At 38.6% G+C, this 19,547-nt stretch overlaps 1 protein-coding gene across 2 annotated transcripts; it reads left to right on the forward strand.

Annotated features, from left to right (window-relative positions):
* The first annotated feature begins 223 nt into the window (after positions 1–223).
* On the forward strand, positions 224–18,897 carry LOC119647992. 2 transcript variants are annotated; one of them, XM_038049377.1, is made up of 16 exons: positions 224–353; positions 411–514; positions 567–654; positions 817–1,068; positions 1,129–1,315; positions 1,376–1,482; positions 5,304–5,415; positions 5,468–5,577; positions 5,639–5,854; positions 5,909–6,101; positions 6,167–6,318; positions 17,277–17,511; positions 17,584–17,679; positions 17,729–18,057; positions 18,114–18,278; positions 18,336–18,897. In XM_038049377.1, the coding sequence occupies exons 1-16, from the start codon at positions 279–281 to the stop codon at positions 18,513–18,515; spliced, it is 2,601 nt and encodes an 866-aa protein (XP_037905305.1). In that variant the 5' UTR covers positions 224–278; the 3' UTR covers positions 18,516–18,897. The 2 variants fall into 2 exon arrangements, with proteins under 2 accessions (XP_037905305.1, XP_037905306.1); XM_038049378.1 differs by lacking the exon at positions 817–1,068 and having other exon boundaries at positions 1,222–1,315.
* The last annotated feature ends 650 nt before the right edge of the window (positions 18,898–19,547 follow it).

The following is a 19,547-nucleotide window of genomic DNA, read 5'->3' on the forward strand; positions in this document are numbered from 1 at the left end:
AGTAAATTTACCGTCTAAAAGTCAAATACCTAATAAAAATAAAAAATTCGGAAATAATAAAATCTTCTTTTGGGAAACTATGTATTTTATGTACAATATAGGATAAACAAAATCAGTAACTAGGGACATAATTCCAGGTATGGCACTCGATCCAATAGCTAGGCTGTAACATTAGAGAGGACAAATGTTTAATCGATATTTGTGTTAATTTGTAATTCAGTTGAATACTTGAAACTCCTTCACAGTTCTCATAGATCGCATAGAAAACAAAAGCCGAAATGGAGGTAATGGAAGAAGGCAACTTAATGGACCGTGTTCCAGTTCTGTTGCAAAGGGATCTCCAATATTATCAGGTAAAAAGCAAACATTTAGCTTAACCTTGCACTTCAGCAACAGCACAAACTTTACAGGAATTTCAGAGTGTGCTGCAGGAACGTCTCTGTCCAGGGGTCGTTGGAGGAAAACTGGACTTTCCTTTGTATGCTTCCTTTGCGGCAATAAAAATTGTTCTATGGTAGCCTTCTTATAGCCTTTAACTAACGTTCCTACAGAAAAGTACATTTTAGGTGGGAAGATGAATACTTCGCCGCATACAAAAAGTACTCAGGACTATTACATCACAGTCAAACAAGTGATAAGCATCCGAAAAAAGAGGTGAGAAACTCATCCTTATCATCACCCTGTTATTTATGTACTATATTTTATCACTCATGTGATTAGTATAAATATTGAAAACAGCTATTTCAATTTGGTGGCCATTTTGCTATAAAAGTCGAGAATATCTGAATATCGACGGGACGAAAAATAATATTTCAGGTAACTGGTGAAGTCATTGTCAAGAATTCTGATCCCGAGAAGTTCGTATCATTGATTACCAAATCTGCGGATCAATTCCTGGAACATCTTCATTGTCTGAGTCAGGAATCTTTGGATCACGCCGATTTATCGGTACTAACAGCTACAATTGGAGCATCTGCTTTGGTGAAAAATTGCCTCTGGGTCTATTTACAATCTGTTACGAAAAATATTTGTCCTCCTAAAGGCAATGATAAAGGAGGGTCATTGAAGGTAATGTGATTCCGTCCAAGCCTGACTAAATGAGCAATCAACACTTTCACAATTTCTTAGCTTAGCTATAAACAATATGCGGAAATGACTGAAGCACTGGCTGAACGATTATTAGACCTGCATTGCCGTTTACTAACGCTTTATATAATGCAGGACGCGGACAGCTTGCATTGGGAGAATATGCAGCCTTTCTTTGAATCTGAGCGTGGCTCCTACACTATTCAGATGTGGTGGTTGTACATGAAAGGTATGCGTATATGAAAAAATGCTGCGAACTCAAATATCAGAAAACTATAATCATTTTTAGGAACCAAGCAAGATTTATGGAATTCGGTTCCTCCCAAGATGGCTCAACGGGTATTCTCTGGAATGTTGAACGAAACGCTTACCGTGCTGACGTCGCGATATATTCAGGTAATTTATTTTATTAGTGAACTAATCCAATTTGGATTTAGACTTTGAAACATACTAAAGTATTTCAGTAGTGGTACGCTAGCAAGTACTCATTCATATCTGAGTCGACTGGTAACCGACATTCAGTCACGCCACAAATCCCTCTCCCACCAATGAAACTTGAGCCGCAATCCATTCAAAGTGCAATACCGATGGCATATATTTCCTGGCCCTAACAAGTTAAGGATTAGTTCTGCCTTTCGCTAGATTCATATTATTTTACCTTTTCGGAGTACCAAAGTACAGTGCTCCTTTTAATAAACACATGGACTGAGCGGTCTCCTCGCTAAATACTGCGTACATCCCCTATAATTCTCGTAAAACTGCTACACCGGTTTTTTTTCAAAATCCTAGAAAACTTAGATATTTACCAGATAAAGGAACAGGTCAATAATATATCTTTCCTCTATTTTCGAACTTGGAGAGTTTAATCGGTTGCTCAACTACGGGAGCACCACCAAACTTTTCCTGTCAGAACCAAATAAACATACTGCAAAGTTTATCCTATCGAAAAGCAGACAGACTTGCAGGAGTATTGTGGGCATTCTGACCGGTCATGATTCACTAGCCTGGCATATGTTCAGAATAGGAATACTCCAAGATAATAAGTGTGCATCCTGTAATGAGGAATTGGGATCCACGAAAAATTTTCTATGTAAATGCCCCGCCTATGGATGCATCAGATATCTGATTTTTGGTGCTGATGAGCTCCAACTGCAACGGGTAGCATCATACCTACCAGCGGGAATACTGCGATGCATAAAAGAATACGGGCTATTCTGTTAGACGAGGGAATCGAGTACAATGGCCCACTAGGGTCTGAATGCTAATAGGTTTTGCTTCTCCCCCGCCTCATATACACACGTACACACACCATAAGCTCGACAAGAAATCGCATGAAGTTTTACAACCAACTTGGTAGACAAACTCTGTGTGAAACAATACTACTATTAGGCGTATAAATATTTTTTTAGGATTTTTTTCGTAAAATTGAGAGTTTATTTTGACAAAATAGTTGCAATGTGATTAATCCAAATATGGTCCATCGTCAGTCACTATTTTTTTCCATCTTTCTGGTAGCATAAAAATTCCCTGCGAAGGACTTTGCTGCCTTCAACTATTATAACAATTACCTCGTAACCCAAACAAATCATTATAATATTTAGTAAGATATAATAAGTGGCGATCTTATAATAGACGACCACCTCAATACCAAGCATTATTCCTGGTTTTCTACATGATCGAATAGGAACGAACGATAAGCTCCAAATCAGCTCAAACCCTAATATTAACCTGCCCCAATTGAGTTCCCGCCACCGCCTTCAACAAACAAAGTACCACAAATACGTTGACAACTTTTTCTTTCCTTGAAATAGTCGCTGCCATCAACGATTACGATGCCATCATCCTAGATAGTGAACTTCCAGAAAGGGCCTTTTGTCCTTAATCACTTTTGTTTTCTGAGAAAGCAAACTGGAAACGTATCAACCAAATCCTCAAAATCAATCCTATCTAAACCTTTTCTAACATTAAAGTGTCCAGCATTGTAGTAGACCAAACAGTTATATATTGGAGTGTCCAGATAGCTGGGTGGTTAGAGTACAAGGCAATGGGATTTGTATCGTGATTTGGCGCCGGATACCGGTCAACTGTGAATGAATACCTGAGTCAAATCAGGGTCATAATCTCGGGCGAGCGCAATGCTGACCACATTGCCTCATCTACCAAAACGAACCCCTTCGCTTCAGAGTTAAAAATGCAGTTCGCATCATCAGAGAACGCGATCCTAAGAAAGCATGTGGCCATGACAAAATTATAGGCAAAATGGTCAATGGCCCCTCTCCATGCTATCAAGCACCTGATTGAGATCTTCAACACCATGTCGCTTATTGGTCACTTCCCGAACATGTGGAGAAATTCTGTTAGAATTATAGTCGCAAAACCGGAAAAGATCCGACGTAAGTACCATCGTACCGTCTGCTTTCTACATTATTAAAATTATTTGAAAAATTGCTAGTATCAAAGATTCTGTCGTTCCTAACAATTCGCAATATACTCTCCGAACATCAATTCAGCTTCCGAGAAACGCATGGTACAAAACAACAGGTTAATCATATCGTTTCGGGAATAAGCCAAAAAAATATTGTTTCTCCGTCTTTTTCGATATTGCCATGGTTCCCACAAAGTGTGGCACAAAGGGCCGCACAGGATCAGAGAAATTCTACCGGCAAATATATATGATATCTTCAAGTGATATCGCATAAGGTACAAAAGCTTTACATCCAAACATCATTCTATCTCTAAGTATCTGATGCATGTTTCCGATCTGCCAACAAACCCAGCCGAAGGTCCCTCGAATAAGAGCAATCAATGCACGTTGGTTAATCAATCATCTCGTAGATGACGAAATACTTAATCAATCTAATAATTGTCGAGAAAAACTGAAAAAACACCCAAATAGTCTAGCCAGAAATTTTTTAAAAAAATTCTCATTGAAATTGTCAAAATTAATCTATCCTTTACATTACCTTACTGTTAAAAAATAATAATTGGCACAACAATCCATATTGGATCAGGGCCTTGAAGTGTGTTAGAGCACTTCATTCGAGACCGTGACGGTACACTACAGTACACTGTAGGGAGGCAATGTGGTCAGCATTACGCTCGCCCGAGATTATTACCCTGATTTGACTCAGGTACTCATTCACAGCTGAGTCGACTGGTATCCGACGTCAAATCGCGATACAAATCCCACTGCCGCCAGCGAGATTTGAACCGCGACCTTCCATACGACAGCCTTGTGCTCTAACCACTTAGCTATCCGGACACAAAGACCTTACTGTTAAAGCTAGCCAATAAAATCCCACAAGTCCCTTAAAGGGCTAGTTCCTTACAGACTGAATAGTGCTATTCCAAAAAAGAACTAAAACCATCCTCAACATACCATTATATCCTTATCGAAACTCGTATCAAATACCAGCTCAGTCATAATTTCACAAGGCTCTGTCCTATTAGCCACCGTTTTGTCATTGTATACAACAGCTCTTTTCAACCCTTTGTCCGACCCCAATCCGACTAGAAATATGTTTCCGGGAAAGGCATTGTAAGCTGTCAATCAACAAAATGACGATGGACTTAGCTATCCTATCTCTTAAAATAGAAAACAACCCATTACCACTGAAAACAAAGTCACCTGCCTAGAGGCTAATATAGATTCCCACCTCTCCATATTTAAGGCAAGTACAATAACCCTACTTCTTAAAAAATTAAGCTGTTTTCATATAAAGAGCTTGTTTTCATATTTTTAGCTTTTTGGTCCGATTATGCAAATGCAAAATCTTCGACATGTGGGCGATTTCCTCACCAAATGTCAGCCCTATCCTTAGTGTAAAGAGGGAAATCTCCTCCCTGCCCATCGGTGTTCCCAAATCCTTATATCCCCCTCCCTCCACCTGAGGAATTTCCACAGTGGCAGTTATTTACAGCCCCGGCTCACCAAATCTCTCACCGCCAGCATCGCTTCTCGCTCTTAATTCACAAAAACCCTCCCCGCGAGATCTCCATCCCTCACCCCACGCATACTCCCTCCTAATACCAGTGAAAAATTTATTTTATATAAAGGCACACCTAGATATGCGATGGACAGACGAAATAATAAGAGATAAGAAAGAATTAACCACGAATGTTCCTGCATTATCATTTTTCCAAACCAGATATTCCCTATTAGAAAAATGAGGACAATATCCGATTGTCTTAGCTGCAAACATTACTATCTTTTTTAGACTGTTCCAAGCCCAGCACGATCTCAACTTCTGCTAGCAGACATATGCAACATTCTTCAGTGTGTATCGGAGCTTCTCCTATTCGTTACCGAAAAAGCTGATGATTATATAGGTATTAAACTGAATTTACTTTCTTCAATTCCCTCTAACCAGGATCTCTCTAGGGATGCAGCAGTTCAACCAGAGCAAAATTATCAGAGATATCCATGCAAAATGTCATGAGCTGTTCTGTTGCCTTCTGTTACGTGGAGTACCACTTGGTGTACTATTTAAGGTATTCTAATATTAGAAAGGCCTCAATACTTGGATAAGTAAGTGGATTTCTTCACATCAAGCTGCTGCGAAAAGGAACATCGGCAATGGACTTGTTTTCCCCTCAGCAGGAATCGCCTAGCCCATGGATTGTATTTTCCCTGCCTGAACTCTTTACTGCTCAGCAGACAAATTGCTATTCGTTGCAGTCGTCCCACTATTCAGCGAACGCGGCAATAACTTTGGAGCTGAAAATTTTACTTTCCGCTCCACAAGCAGATTGGTCGTTCCTTCTTAAGGTAGTGTCCATTGTGAACCAAAGAGATGCAATTTATTTTTGTCTACTTATTCAGGTGTTGCTTATGCGTGGGGCGTCTTTGAGTGTTATCATCATGCATAATTTGCTCACAAACCTACCAACACCAGACAACTACAAGCCTCCCTCTGAACAGCCATTTTCAGAGAAACACTCACAACCTCAATGTGGAGGATTTTTATGCGCTGGAGAATGTTTCAATGTTGATCAGATGACAAAGTCAGATATTGGTAAGTATTTCGGTTTCGGTCCTTCACCTCGCTGAAATAGGTAAACTAATTTGTAACATTCACAGATCCTGTGGGGCAAAGTAATTATCAAGTCGTATTGGCTCTAACTTACTTGATTGCTGCATGTGGGAAATCTTCGGATATGAGTGCTACTTTGATATCTGCATTAGATAAAAATCAAACTCCACATTGGGCTGATTGTCTCGACAAAAGGCAGGTAAGAAACAAAGGAGAAATCTGGATACCCTAATAGGGGAAAAGGGTAAACCGGAAACTAGGTGCTTAAGGTGTGAATAGCTTTGTGTATTTATTATTTAATAACAACTTCTAAAAAATATTTTTTGAGGATGTCTTGCTCTGAGTTACGTGCTTTCCTCTTGGCAGAAGGTTAAGGTAATCTTCATACCTAAGCTTGGGAAAGAAGACTATTCAAATCCAAAAAAACTTCAGACAAATCCGCTTAACATGATTTTCACTGGAATATTTGGAGAGATTGGTTCAGCGTCACATTCGAGAGAAGCGACTAAGGTCGCATCTACTAAATGAAAACCAATACGCTTACCAGCGTGGAAAGTTCTGCCAGTCTGCCCTTCACCCTTTGCTTTCAAAGATAGAAGACGCAATTTGAAAGGCGAGTAAGCTGGGTGTTCGTGTGATTTGAAGGAGTATTTGAACGTTCGCCTTTCCAAAAGTTCTATGATGCCGCCAAAAAGCATTGTATTGATGAAACTTTAATTAAGTGGATCTATGTCATGCTAATATAGAGATTGCTGTGTGCTGAAGTGGATGTCGATCGGTACATAACAACGGAAGCGACGAAAAGCTGGAGATGTAGTACCGCCACGTATGTGGAGTATGCGGATGACGTAACTGTGCTAGTTGTTGGTCGAGATCTCGCAACGGTGTTTAGCAGTACAGAACACGCCGTTGATTTGATTGATAGTTGGTGACTCGGCCATGGAGTAAATCTAAATAGAACCACAATGATATTATCTACAAAAAGGAGGAAACTGAATGATCTTTGCCTTCCAGAGATGAGTAAAATCCTTCATACAAACGAAATGAAATATGCTTCGAGCAGAACACGACTTCTCGCATTCGTTGTCCAGCTGCCCCATTCGAGAGCCCTCACGTTAAAATCCCCTTCTATGATTTTCAACCCACGTCCTCTCACATGTAAAACCAGAGTTGTCAGCACATGCTGATATTCTGCAAGTGTAGCGCTGGATGGATGATAGCAGGTATATATGTGAATTCCTTTCACTTTTCCTTTGAAAAATCTATCCTCCGGAAGCTCCATTATTTTCTAAAAGGCTTGTTATCCGCAATTCTACAACGCTATTTGTCCCCCCAAATGCAACTTGGCAGTGGTTCAAATTGATTTTGTATTAACCTCATTGGCGATTTTCTTTGAAGGTTCTCCTGTATTTCAGGCAGCTGCTGTTGCCTACAACGAGCAATTTCGGTCAACTCCACAGTCTTTGCTGATATGGCCTTCCGCTCCACATCTCCTGCTTTGTTTCAACCTGTAATTTGAACTGGTGCATGCCTCCGTAATGGGACCGAAGGCGAACCATCTAAAGCATCGATTCAGTACTAAGTGCTCCCTAAGCCGACACGTAACCAGGCCTATTCTTACTCTCCCTGCTGCCAATAGTTTGAGTACTGCCTCCACCGGTAAGCTGATAATATCCGTTTGTGTTTAACTTCAGGCTTCCCTTAGCGCTTCACCGCTGACTCTTGTAATATGATAAGTTTGAATTGCTCCTTCGCGGTAATCTCATCTGTCTGACTACAGTGATCTCCGGCCTGCTAGCTCTTATAACGGTCTTATCTTCTACCGATCTCTCCTTTTCTAAGACGCCATCTTTCTCCAGGTCTCCATATCCTCCTTGTGAGATCCAGTCCCTTTCTCCATAATTGCAGCTACGTGAGTTTCGCTGGCAGCTTCAGCCGACTTTTTCTCTTCGGGATCTGTTACGTCACTTGTGTCGCTTTTTCGCTTGACGCCTACACTCCTCTTTCATTCTGGGCCTTACCGTACGCCAACCAGATGCCTCTTATCATGGCCCTTATATTCTGGTGAATATTCTGTCGTTTCTTGATGAACTTACAAAGCTTCATGACCTTGTTACCCATTGCGATAAAAACAGTTGGTTTGGCGCCAAGGTTTCTTGTTTGGCGCCTTCGATCACGGGGGTGGCGGAGTAGAATCGACCTTCTTCTGAGCAAGTCGGTCGATGGAACTAGTTCTAGTCCCTGCAGTGCACTAGTAGCATTAGATGCCGCCAAAGTGTATGACGACAGTGAACCAACTGAGGTACGAAGAGCTCATATATCTATACAAAGGCAGTATGGGAACATCTTATTTTGATTTTTTTAGCCAAATATCTAGGATATCAGTTACAGTTTCTCGAGAGGAGACATACATATATATGTATATGAAATTTGCGCGTAGTGGCCAATTGAGATAAATATATATGTACTATATACCTTCAATGCGAGTAATATTTGCTTTGTGTATGACGTAAAGTGGAATTATTCAGGCGCGTACGATCAATTTAGATCGGTACATACATGTTTTTGTATATATGCATCAGTAAACGGTAGTGGGGAATGATTGTTTGTTTAAGATGGCCATAATAATAATGCCTTCAATATATACAGACATCCATATGTATATCTTGGAATTTTGAAATAGATGAAAGTAGTAGTAGAAGAAGAGGCACGACCGAAGAGACAGAACCACCGCAACCACTCCGTTCTGAATGAATTTTAGCGTAAGTCCAAATGGGTTGAACTAATGATTTGTACAAAAGTACCTTATTTTCTAATGAAAAGCTAAAATTTCGGTTGATTAGCCAGTAGATACTTTTCACTTTTAGCTTCAATGTGTCTTCCCCAAATGCCACATTGATCGAACTGAAAGCCAGGATACCTGACATTGTCACTTGGTGGAATGTTGATCCCGTTTAATGAAATGGGCTGGCACGATTTTGAATTTAGAATGATTTCGTTTTCCGCGAATTCTCCATATCGTTAGCCATTGTCCTAGCTTTTTGAGATTGACTTCCAAGGTGTTCCAAGCGTTTCTGTAAGAATAACAATCGTTGATATACAATAATGATCCCAGTACGTTTCCTTCGGAGAAAATTGCTTTGAGAGAATGCTTTTTGAATGTGAAGCTTCTGTATTTGAATCGGAACGACTGATTATCAATATAGAATTTCAAAATATTGTAAATGTTTTCCGGTCGGACCTTTCAAATTTTATAAAAGCATGGGCTATGTCGAGAAAGATGGCGAAAGAATGTTTATTTTCGTTGAAAGCGTACCTTATTGCCGAAGCGATACGATGAACCTGTTGTGTTCTGCCATGCTTTTCTCAGAAGCCGAATAGATGGTGGTGAATTATATTGAGCAACGACAGAATGCTACTTACAGCGGATCTTTTCCAGGTTTTGCAACAGTAATTATAACTGACTTTTCCTCATGTCCGGGAAGTAACCAATACCTGTCATTGCGTTAAAGATCTTAATTAAATGCTTGATGGCATGAAAAGGGAGTTCTTTGACCATTTTGCTTGTAGTTTTGTCATGTCGACATGCTTTCTTAGCATCGAATTTCCTAATGATAAGAACGATATTTCTAGCTCTAAATGGGATGTTTGTTTTAGCAGATGAGGGAGGAACATTCGCTCCCAACAAAAAATTACAAACTGTACATCATTCACGACTCCTCAATCAACAACTCCAGTTGTAGGTTATGCATTGCGAAGAGGAGACCATCCAACACATAATATCTCCGTGCAGGATGTTGAGCAGTACCGAGTACACCAATCGTCATAACTCGTCTGCAAGATTCTCCATTAAAACCTTGCGTTGAAGTATAACTTAGTGGCAACCTACCATACTTATTATAAGTATACTGGGATCACACTATTGCCACTGACCACAGTATTAATCACAACAGAGCCGATCTAGTTCTGCTTCTCAAGGAAGAACGAGCGTGCTTCATAATCGATGTAGCCGTACCGTTGAACCGGGACACCGTTGGAAAACAGCAAGAAAAATTTCGGAACTACAGCCCCATGGCGGACGATATGAAGCAGACTTGGAGACTACAAAAGATCGAAGTAATCCCAGTGGCAAAATCGGCGACAGGATTAGTCCCGGAAAATTTACATCCTTGCAACCTGCGCTATAGTTCGAAGAGTCCTGTCAGGTGACAGTTTGGGCTAGTGGACTAGTCTTGATTCGCACTGTCTTCGATTTAAAGCCTTTATATCTCTGCAATTTAAAACCACCGCGCCATTACTTGAAGAGTTTGCGACAATCGGGATGTAGGAATACATTTTCGCATGGTTACATGCACTTTGGGTTGAAACGCATCATCGCTATGATGCGGTCCTTTGAATGTTGCCTTCAGCCCATCCTAAAGTTGGCTGCCCCTCGGTCCGGTTGGGCGGGAAGAGGGTCCGTGGACTTCTTTTAATTATATATACATATACAGTCAAAAACCCTCTACTCAAAAACCGGGGGGCCAACCTAAAAATGGGCTGAAGGCAACATCCAAAGGCCTGTATCACAGCGACAATGTATGATGTGTTGCTTCATCCATATTACAGGCAAGTGTCTGTGACCATGCGAAAACGTATTGCTACATCACCGATTCTCGCAAACCCTTCAAATAGTGGCATGGCCATTCCTCACTACAGAAACATATATATTGTAAATAGAAGACAGTGTCAATTAATAATAGAACCCACTGGGCTTCGGACTATAGAACAGATGACAAGGATGACCTTTTGGCTTTTCCTTGTATAGTCCGCCCCTTAGATCGTACGTCCTTAGCGCTTTATGTAATCCTACTACTAATCCTGTCGCTGCAATCATGACTGAAACTGCTTGGATCGTTTGTTGTCTCCATGCCTACTTCATATCATCCGCCAAGAAGCCATAGTTCGTTGCGCCCTACACACTGCTCTATGCAGATGATGTTTTCCTAGCATCTCATAACAAAGCTAATCACAAGCAGCTTACTCAAAAGTGAAATGATCGCAGACCAACCAAGAACTCAGTGATTTAAATACCTCGGATGATTGACTTATCAATGAATGTTTCAAATCCAAAGTTTACCGTAGTGTTATTTGCCCTGCTCCATTTTATGATACCGGATGCAGGTAATGGGGACAAAAATTTTACGTGTGTCGTAACACATTATGATCACATCCGAAATGAGGACTTCTGCGATCGATATGTGTCGATCGAGTTTGTGGTAAAGAAAAAAAAAGTAAAAGTCATTGTAAAGTACTTAAACGCACAATTATAAAAAGAAACACAAAATAATTCCGTCACTTTGTCTTTATTTCTCAAGATCTACACTCTTCTATATCTTCTTCTATTCAACTCTTTCACGGCGTATCTCCGAATGAGATCCTTTCTTATCTTAAAGCGTAAAACTGGACAAGTGGAAGGGTTTCAAGCTAAACCTGTTTTCACACACACATATTCACCACACACATGTATTATTGGAAGATCTCCGTCGAGATCTGTTCCCAATTTTCTCATTTGTGTAGGATTGCAAGCTATGGCACCAAGTTAGTACGTCTACTAATTGCGTGTTACCATGCTCGTCCTACACGTTTAACTAAACCTCTTCCACGACAATTATTACATAGTTTTCATCCGATTGCGCATTGATAATCAATGAGTCGGAGACACTTTAACTCTCATTGCACATTCCGAATAGGAAATAAGTGAGATACATAGAGCTCATATTTTGTCTCAGTTTTAGCTTTTTACACATTTCGATTTCACCACTTAACATATTCCCCGGGCAGCAGTGCCTCTATTCATTTGAAAAATTGATTGAATATTATATTTGTTATTTTTACTGCTGCGGGAATTGATCTTTTGCAATAGCGATATTATCTAATTCAATATTGACCTTGCTTTTTTAATTTAATTTAATTATTCAAATTAAATATCTTTTCGCCAATTTGTTCATTTTTTTTTAAGGTTTTGCGTATTTAACTTATTGTTGCGCATAGATCTGAGTATTCAATATTTTCATCTACTTAAGTACATATATAGTTTTAGGGAATCACCCATTAAAAAGACATAGCGTCGTCGTAATTCGCCCTGAATAAACAAACAGATCATATCATATTTTTTTTGTTTTGAAATACATTTTCACCGGTCTAATATTTTAAATTAATTAAATTAAATTTCATTCTATTTCATACAAAATTTAGGGAATTATATTATATGCTTTTAAGGTATTTCATTCATTTCTAGCTCCAATAGAGTTAGCTTCATTAGTTCAATATAGTCTCAAGGAGAATCCTTGGTTACCGATCATTATTTGAATGCCGCAAAAAGACATCAGTAATTTGACGATTTACACTCACAACTGAGGAAATCCTACTTGGTCTTACATGATTTCAAGCAAATTGCCCATGATTTGATTGTAAGTTCAACTTTAAATTCTCTATATAATCATATATCCTTCCTTCAACTCAAGTTATTTTATTCTGATCACAAAAAAGTAAAAAACAATGATTTAAGATCTTTTCCTTTTTCTAATTCACTTAATACGTTCGAAAATAATTGTTGTTGTATGTATTTTATTAGTTTCACTTCCACGATTCTTAGCTTGCTCAAAATTGAAAATTAAATCGACATTTTCAAAGCTATGAAAAATCTCAAAATGTAAACTAGAATCCCTTTTGTCTTTGAAAAGCAAGAGTACTTCTTTAAAAACTCTAAATTATCAATTTGGATTTTGTTGAACTTGAACTACTTTTTTCAGTGTGGGTCAACTTTGTTTGTACGAAATTTTATCACCTTATATAAAATCCAAGACTAAAAAGTCTTTCAAAAAATCTGGACCATTCAACCACATTTTATTTTTAATTCTCTTTATTGGGGACATACCTCTACTAATATAATCAGCTGGATTCGCCTTGTGCTTGTAGAATATTCGTACCTTTGTTCAGGATTAGAAATATTCAAAGTCCCACTATGTTATTAATATAAATATATTTTTGCAATACTTCGAATATTATTCGACTTAATGGAATCATATTAGCCAAACATAATGAAATCTTCAGATCATGAGTTAGACTTCAAATTATTATCTGCTTAATTAATAACACTTCATTATGTTAAGGCACTAAAAGAAATCAATTAGAAGTTTTAACTGAATTTAATAAAAGAATAATCAAATAAAATTATTCCTTAGAAAACTTTTCTGAGAACCAACGAAGGCAGATCTGCTGTTCAGCATTATTTCAACGAAAAGAAAAAAATAATTGATTAATTACAGAACCACCTTCAGGAGATTCCTAGTCTTTAGAATTATGAAATGTATCCAAACCATCCAAACCGTCTATAGTATAAAGTTGACTCACAGCAATTTGTGTATAAGTTATCAAACTTAATCATGTAAACAAATGAGATTCGCGAATATTGCAAACACAAATTGACTTCTCCTATTCCGTTCCTCATTCGCCAGTTATTCAAATTCTTTTGTATAATAAAGGTTGACATTCTTTCATACACTATTGCTCACTTACGGAAAATTGGTGTGAGCAGAACCTTGCCAAAGGACAATGCAGAATTTTTTATGAACATAATTAAGAATTTTACAACGTAAGGAAAATTTGTACATGTAAGTGATGTTCAACAAATTAAATGTTTTATGTTGTTCAAGTAATCAAGACTTTGCTATTTTAAAGCTCATGGGGAGTCTGCCCAAGCGCTTCACAATATTCTTTGACCACAAACAGCCAGTTTGATTTGGAGAAGAATCACCAACTCAACAGCTAAGATTAGAACAAAAATTGCCAGCAAATAATGAATTGAATATACGTTATTTAGAATGGATAATGAAATATTTAAATTTAAAACGGATGCGACTAGCATCGCATCAAAATGATATTACTGGCTATCCTTTGCGACATCATAGAGTATCGCACCCTTCAGCAGCAATTAGACCGAAGGGTGGTTTTAATGCATCCTGCATTTCATCTTGTAGTCATTGAATAATTATTTGCTATTAGGCCAACATTTTTGAATTATTGACATTTACCTTTGATAGCGTGGGCGTTGCAACGTTTACAATCGCTTGCTATTCAAATAAAAAGAAATACCCCCAAGAACGCCAAATTATAATTTCTTGTCCTTATATAGACGATTTATCAGCAGAAGCATATTCTTGGAGCAATTAACGAAAACAAAAAATAAAATAAAAAGTATTCCAAAGAAACTTGAATTACGCAAGTGATTTTTGAACTCTTATGAAATAGTAAAGAACATTTCACATATGGGATTTTTTTTTTTGATCTACATCCAAAAGTACTAGGCGCCTTCATGGAATGTCTTGCATGAGTATTTTGGCTTTCCTAATTATTATTACCATGATCAACAGAACGATGTTAAGTAAGATCTCAATTATATCTGATCCAATGGGATTATTTGGCTCCAACATCTTTAATGACAAAATATTCAATGCACCAAATATGGAAATATGAAGCAAATAGGGATAATAGGGTCCCAGCTGAATTTCTAAAAACTTGAAACATTCTTAAGTGTTAATTTATAATTTTAGAAAATGTAAAGATTAATAGATCATTTGAGTTGAATGAGTTCGAAATTGTTGATTTAATTTGCATTGATTTGATTTTCGGATGCATCAACAATGTACTATGGCGGTTGTGTGCATATAAACAGATATCAAGATTAATTGAGAGGAAAATTATCAGTTGAAGTTAGTATCTAGCATCGTTCTCTCTACTTAAATAAGAATTAAATAAAACTGGGTTGATATCTAAGTATGTGGAATCCTATTGTTATTTAATTCTGTATTTGTATGGCTGGTTACCATCCAGTCGAAAACGATATTTGGAAGCAGTTACCCCTGCTAACCAAACCTCTTCTAAAAATTCACAAACTCATACGACGTTGAACAAAAAATTAACAGGAGTCAACATACATCAACAATATATACATAAAGGAGAGAACGACGTGAACACAGAACCCCCTTTTTTTTTTAGTCCGTTGCCGCTGCAAGGATCCAACATAGCGGAAGGAACTTCACCACAAATGCGATCTGCGAGAAAATTGGCCCAACAAAATCTCGCACGATTCAGCCTACTTTTATTAGACAGCACGATTCTTGGCAATTTCACAATCAATATATCGTTCGGTTGTAGCTCCTCCTCTTCTGCTAAAATGAGTTGATACACACACGCAAGCAAATAATAGTTGCCTATCTGGAAATATAATTTAATCGTTGAAACATTCCAACTAAAAAGTAAATTAAATTTAAATTGTCGTTGACCACTTTGTCGACTATACACTTCCTGAAATCATTTTGTTTTCCGGGTTTTCCAAATTGGTATCGTCCATCCTCCCACGGACATCAGGCCGCGAAAGAAACAAAACACCATAGACACATATGTATGCTCTTCTGCTGCCTCTGACTTGACCTCTTCCGCGTCACTCGACTTTGCTTTCTGTTCGAAGAGACTGCGAGCAGCGGTGGTGGCACTCTGGGCTTGCTTCATGGAGACCTCTGCCTGGGCGAGAAGCGTCGCTTGGGTGGAAATCAAGGTCACCAACCGGCGGATCACTAACGACAGAAATAGAATCCAGATGCCGAGCAAAAGCAAGAAATATGCATGCGCCTGCCGACCTAACATTGCTAGAAACCGCAATCTAAAAAATCGTTGCCATCGCGATGGGCTGGCTACCGGCAAAACGAACAACAAAACTACACCGATTTCAATGGGATTCACGAATATTCACGGACTAACGGCCCGCAGATAACACTCACAGTAAACTGGAACAAACACGGTGCTGAGACGCAACTACTTTTATAGCGCTGCACAACTTCGCAACAAGACTACGTGTTCCTCGGCCACGAAAGATATCCACCATAGATACGGAAGACGCCTCTTGCGCGTCAATCTTCACAGTAAAATTTTCGATGAGACTTTGTTTTTTCATTGCGAAATCACTTCCATCACTGATTTTAGCCAATAACAGTTCCGAGGCTGCAACGATAGAGGCACAATTGCAGTTGTCACGCTATTTCACAACCCGCGATAGCAATTTCGGAAGCTGTCCTTTCATAATGTTCTGTTGTCTTCGAATTTAGCACCGCACTCGAGACAACAAGTTACACGACTTGGTCAGATCCCAACATAAAAGTAATTTTTCGACCAAACTTAGGAATTCTTAATTCAACAAAAACACAAACATTCAACATTTATTTAACCGCAACCGACACCTCATTGACTTTTATCAATTAATTTAGTTACACGATTGTTTATTGCTGATGCGATATATCCGGCTCGAAGGACCAAATGTAAAGTACTTAAACGCACAATTATAAAAAGAAACACAAAATAATTCCGTCACTTTGTCTTTATTTCTCAAGATCTACACTCTTCTATATCTTCTTCTATTCAACTCTTTCACGGCGTATCTCCGAATGAGATCCTTTCTTATCTTAAAGCGTAAAACTGGACAAGTGGAAGGGTTTCAAGCTAAACCTGTTTTCACACACACATATTCACCACACACATGTATTATTGGAAGATCTCCGTCGAGATCTGTTCCCAATTTTCTCATTTGTGTAGGATTGCAAGCTATGGCACCAAGTTAGTACGTCTACTAATTGCGTGTTACCATGCTCGTCCTACACGTTTAACTAAACCTCTTCCACGACAATTATTACATAGTTTTCATCCGATTGCGCATTGATAATCAATGAGTCGGAGACACTTTAACTCTCATTGCACATTCCGAATAGGAAATAAGTGAGATACATAGAGCTCATATTTTGTCTCAGTTTTAGCTTTTTACACATTTCGATTTCACCACTTAACAGTCATGGTGCCATTCACATGCATCGTTCAACTCCAATGTGACGAAAACATAAAAAAATGGCAAGCATCTATTAAATTGTGTTCAAAAGGGCTAGCTTGTACTTTAAAAGTAGCAATCGGTACAGTAGCAAACAAAATCACCTCAAAGAGCAATAGAAATAGGTAAGGAGCACATAGCTCAAATGAAGAATGCACACACTCATCCCTAATTACGATCCCCATTCAACAATTTTATTATAATATCTATTTTTGGTAATTACATTTGTGAATTTTCTTTAGGTCTGGAATCAGAAAAGGCCTCCATGGCTAGAAGCAATATTGCACTTCGTCTATCCAACACTAGACTGTGTAGTGCAAATGCTGATAAATGCAGCTGAAACTGGAGCCAGCATGTACCAAGCAATGTCCTTGGCTATAACATGCCTTTCCGAAATTTGGGATTGTATCCCAGATGGGGTTCAGAAGATCGCATTGCTTTTGGAAGAAATCGTCCCTGTGTCTGTGAAGTTATTGGGTGAGTTTTCAGTAATCAATTCAGATTGATATTTTAAACCTTTTTTAATATATTTTTTCTTTAATTTCACAGGCGATTCTGTTCTGATGCAAATTTTGCTTTCTGCTCTATATACGAGGCTACTAACGGCAGCAGAAAATGAAGCTGATAAAAATCTCTCTGAAGAAGGTAGGGTTTTATTATTTTTCTTTTAATATTAGTAACGAAGGTCGCGTAGATCCAGCTTCCCGCGCAACTCTCTACTACGCTTTGGCAGAGGCAATTTGCTCAATTGACGAGGACAACAAACACACTGACCAAATTGTTTTGCTATTGAAACAAATAAGAGAAAGCAACTGGAAGTATAGTTTTGCATCATCGTGGTTGCATGACAATTCCGATATGGACGCAATGGACACCATCAAAATCGATGATCTGGAGGATGGACTTCAAGAGACCTCAGTATTCCACCTTGCCGACGACTTCGATGTAGAAAGTGCTGAACATATACCACAGCTGCTAGCGAGTGATGTACTGATCTCCAATGTAGGGAAACAATGTTTGAAGGTATTCCTAGATTGCCATGATTATAAGGATAGTAATATAGTATTTACATCTTGCAGATTTTGTACACATATTTGAAGAAGAATCAAAATTGGCTGCTACATCAACTGGGAACCACTAGTGAATTCCATGAAGTTGAATTCTTACCTGGTCAGAATATCCCGAATAACGACGGCAGTTTACTTAGGACAATGTTCTATATTGGCCATAACTCATTCGATCAGGTTAGGACTTTATTAGCGCAGATAATTCTCAATCAACTAGTTTCATAACTATTTTAGTTGCTGACTGGTGGCTGCAAAATTGACTATTTATCATGGTTACAAACACCATTGTCGTTGACACCCGAACGTGCGTGGCTTCAAATATCCCAACGAAGTGAATTTCAAGAAGGTTCAAAACTGTCCATTCATGAGACAGCTATGGTGGCTTTTATAACAAATATAATGAAAAATAATTAATAGGTACACATGTCGATAGAAAGATGTGAAATATAGTTCAGCTATGCAAGTCTAAATTATCTACAAAAATACATAAATGTGACACTGTTACAATCGTTAAGTCGAAGGAAACTGCCACCAAATACTTTACAGAAAGTAGCAAAATCAAACTAATTTCGTATTCCCCTCCCCCTGAGCACGGAAGGAATCATTCCTTGTCACCCCTCTCGACAGACCTGCATATAAGTCTTTCAAGGCTTTATAGTCTGCAGGCCTGACGAGGAGGGGGTGGAAAGAGGGTTTACAATTATGCACTACTAATTTAAACACAATTTTATTTAAGTTCTATCAGATTAACCATGATTTTTTTAAATTAGACAACATATTATAATAAAAAATATGCCTGTTATAATCACTAGGTGAAATATGAATTTTTTTCTTTCACGGTAATTACTAATTCAGCCTCGTAATTACATGCAGGCCAAGCATTTGATAGAGCCAAATGGCGAAATGAACGGGACAAAGGCTGAAGAAAAAAAATCATTAATTCAGCTTGTCTTAAATTTCAATGTTTACGCGAATCAAAAATGAAAAATTAAAAAATATGTTCCTCGGTCGACAACTGCTTGGAACCGAAACCAAGGGGCTTCGGTGAGAAAACCCGTGGCGTGGTTACTCAACAGCCCGAGAAGCGAGCAGATTCGAACTGTATTCCCTCGATCAATAATCGTGAGGCAATATTTGTAGCCACGCGCAAAAGGTCTACAATGTCAATGGTATGGTTGGAAAGCGCTTTGTTGGCCTAGAGAATACACCTACACCTTTCTTAACAGGCCTAGAGACCTTAAACTTCTGGCATGCGATGCACTCTCTGGCTTCTCTTGTTAGCAATTAGCCGGTTCGTCATTCGAATGTCGAGGTAGACAAGATTGAGCACGGAGCCAAATACTTCCTAACGGAAAGCGTGCGGAATATATGGCTTAGGCCCCTGTTCGGAGATCTCGTAGAAAGTCGACTGTGGCTGAGTTGTTGATTTCTGAGATCCGGGAAAAA

Source organism: Hermetia illucens, chromosome 2 (assembly GCF_905115235.1).
Source record: "Hermetia illucens chromosome 2, iHerIll2.2.curated.20191125, whole genome shotgun sequence".
Taxonomy (NCBI): domain Eukaryota; kingdom Metazoa; phylum Arthropoda; class Insecta; order Diptera; family Stratiomyidae; genus Hermetia; species Hermetia illucens.

What these genes read in the sequence shown, in the direction of transcription:
- LOC119647992 (XM_038049377.1), top strand. Translation starts at nt 279, where the DNA reads ATGGAGGTAATGGAAGAAGGCAACTTAATGGACCGTGTTCCAGTTCTG. An exon ending in GGGATCTCCAATATTATCAG is followed by an intron (nt 354 to 410) that starts GTAAAAAGCAAA and finishes CAAACTTTACAG; the next exon opens with GAATTTCAGAGTGTGCTGCA. An exon ending in CACTTGGTGTACTATTTAAG is followed by an intron (nt 5,578 to 5,638) that starts GTATTCTAATAT and finishes CTTCACATCAAG; the next exon opens with CTGCTGCGAAAAGGAACATC.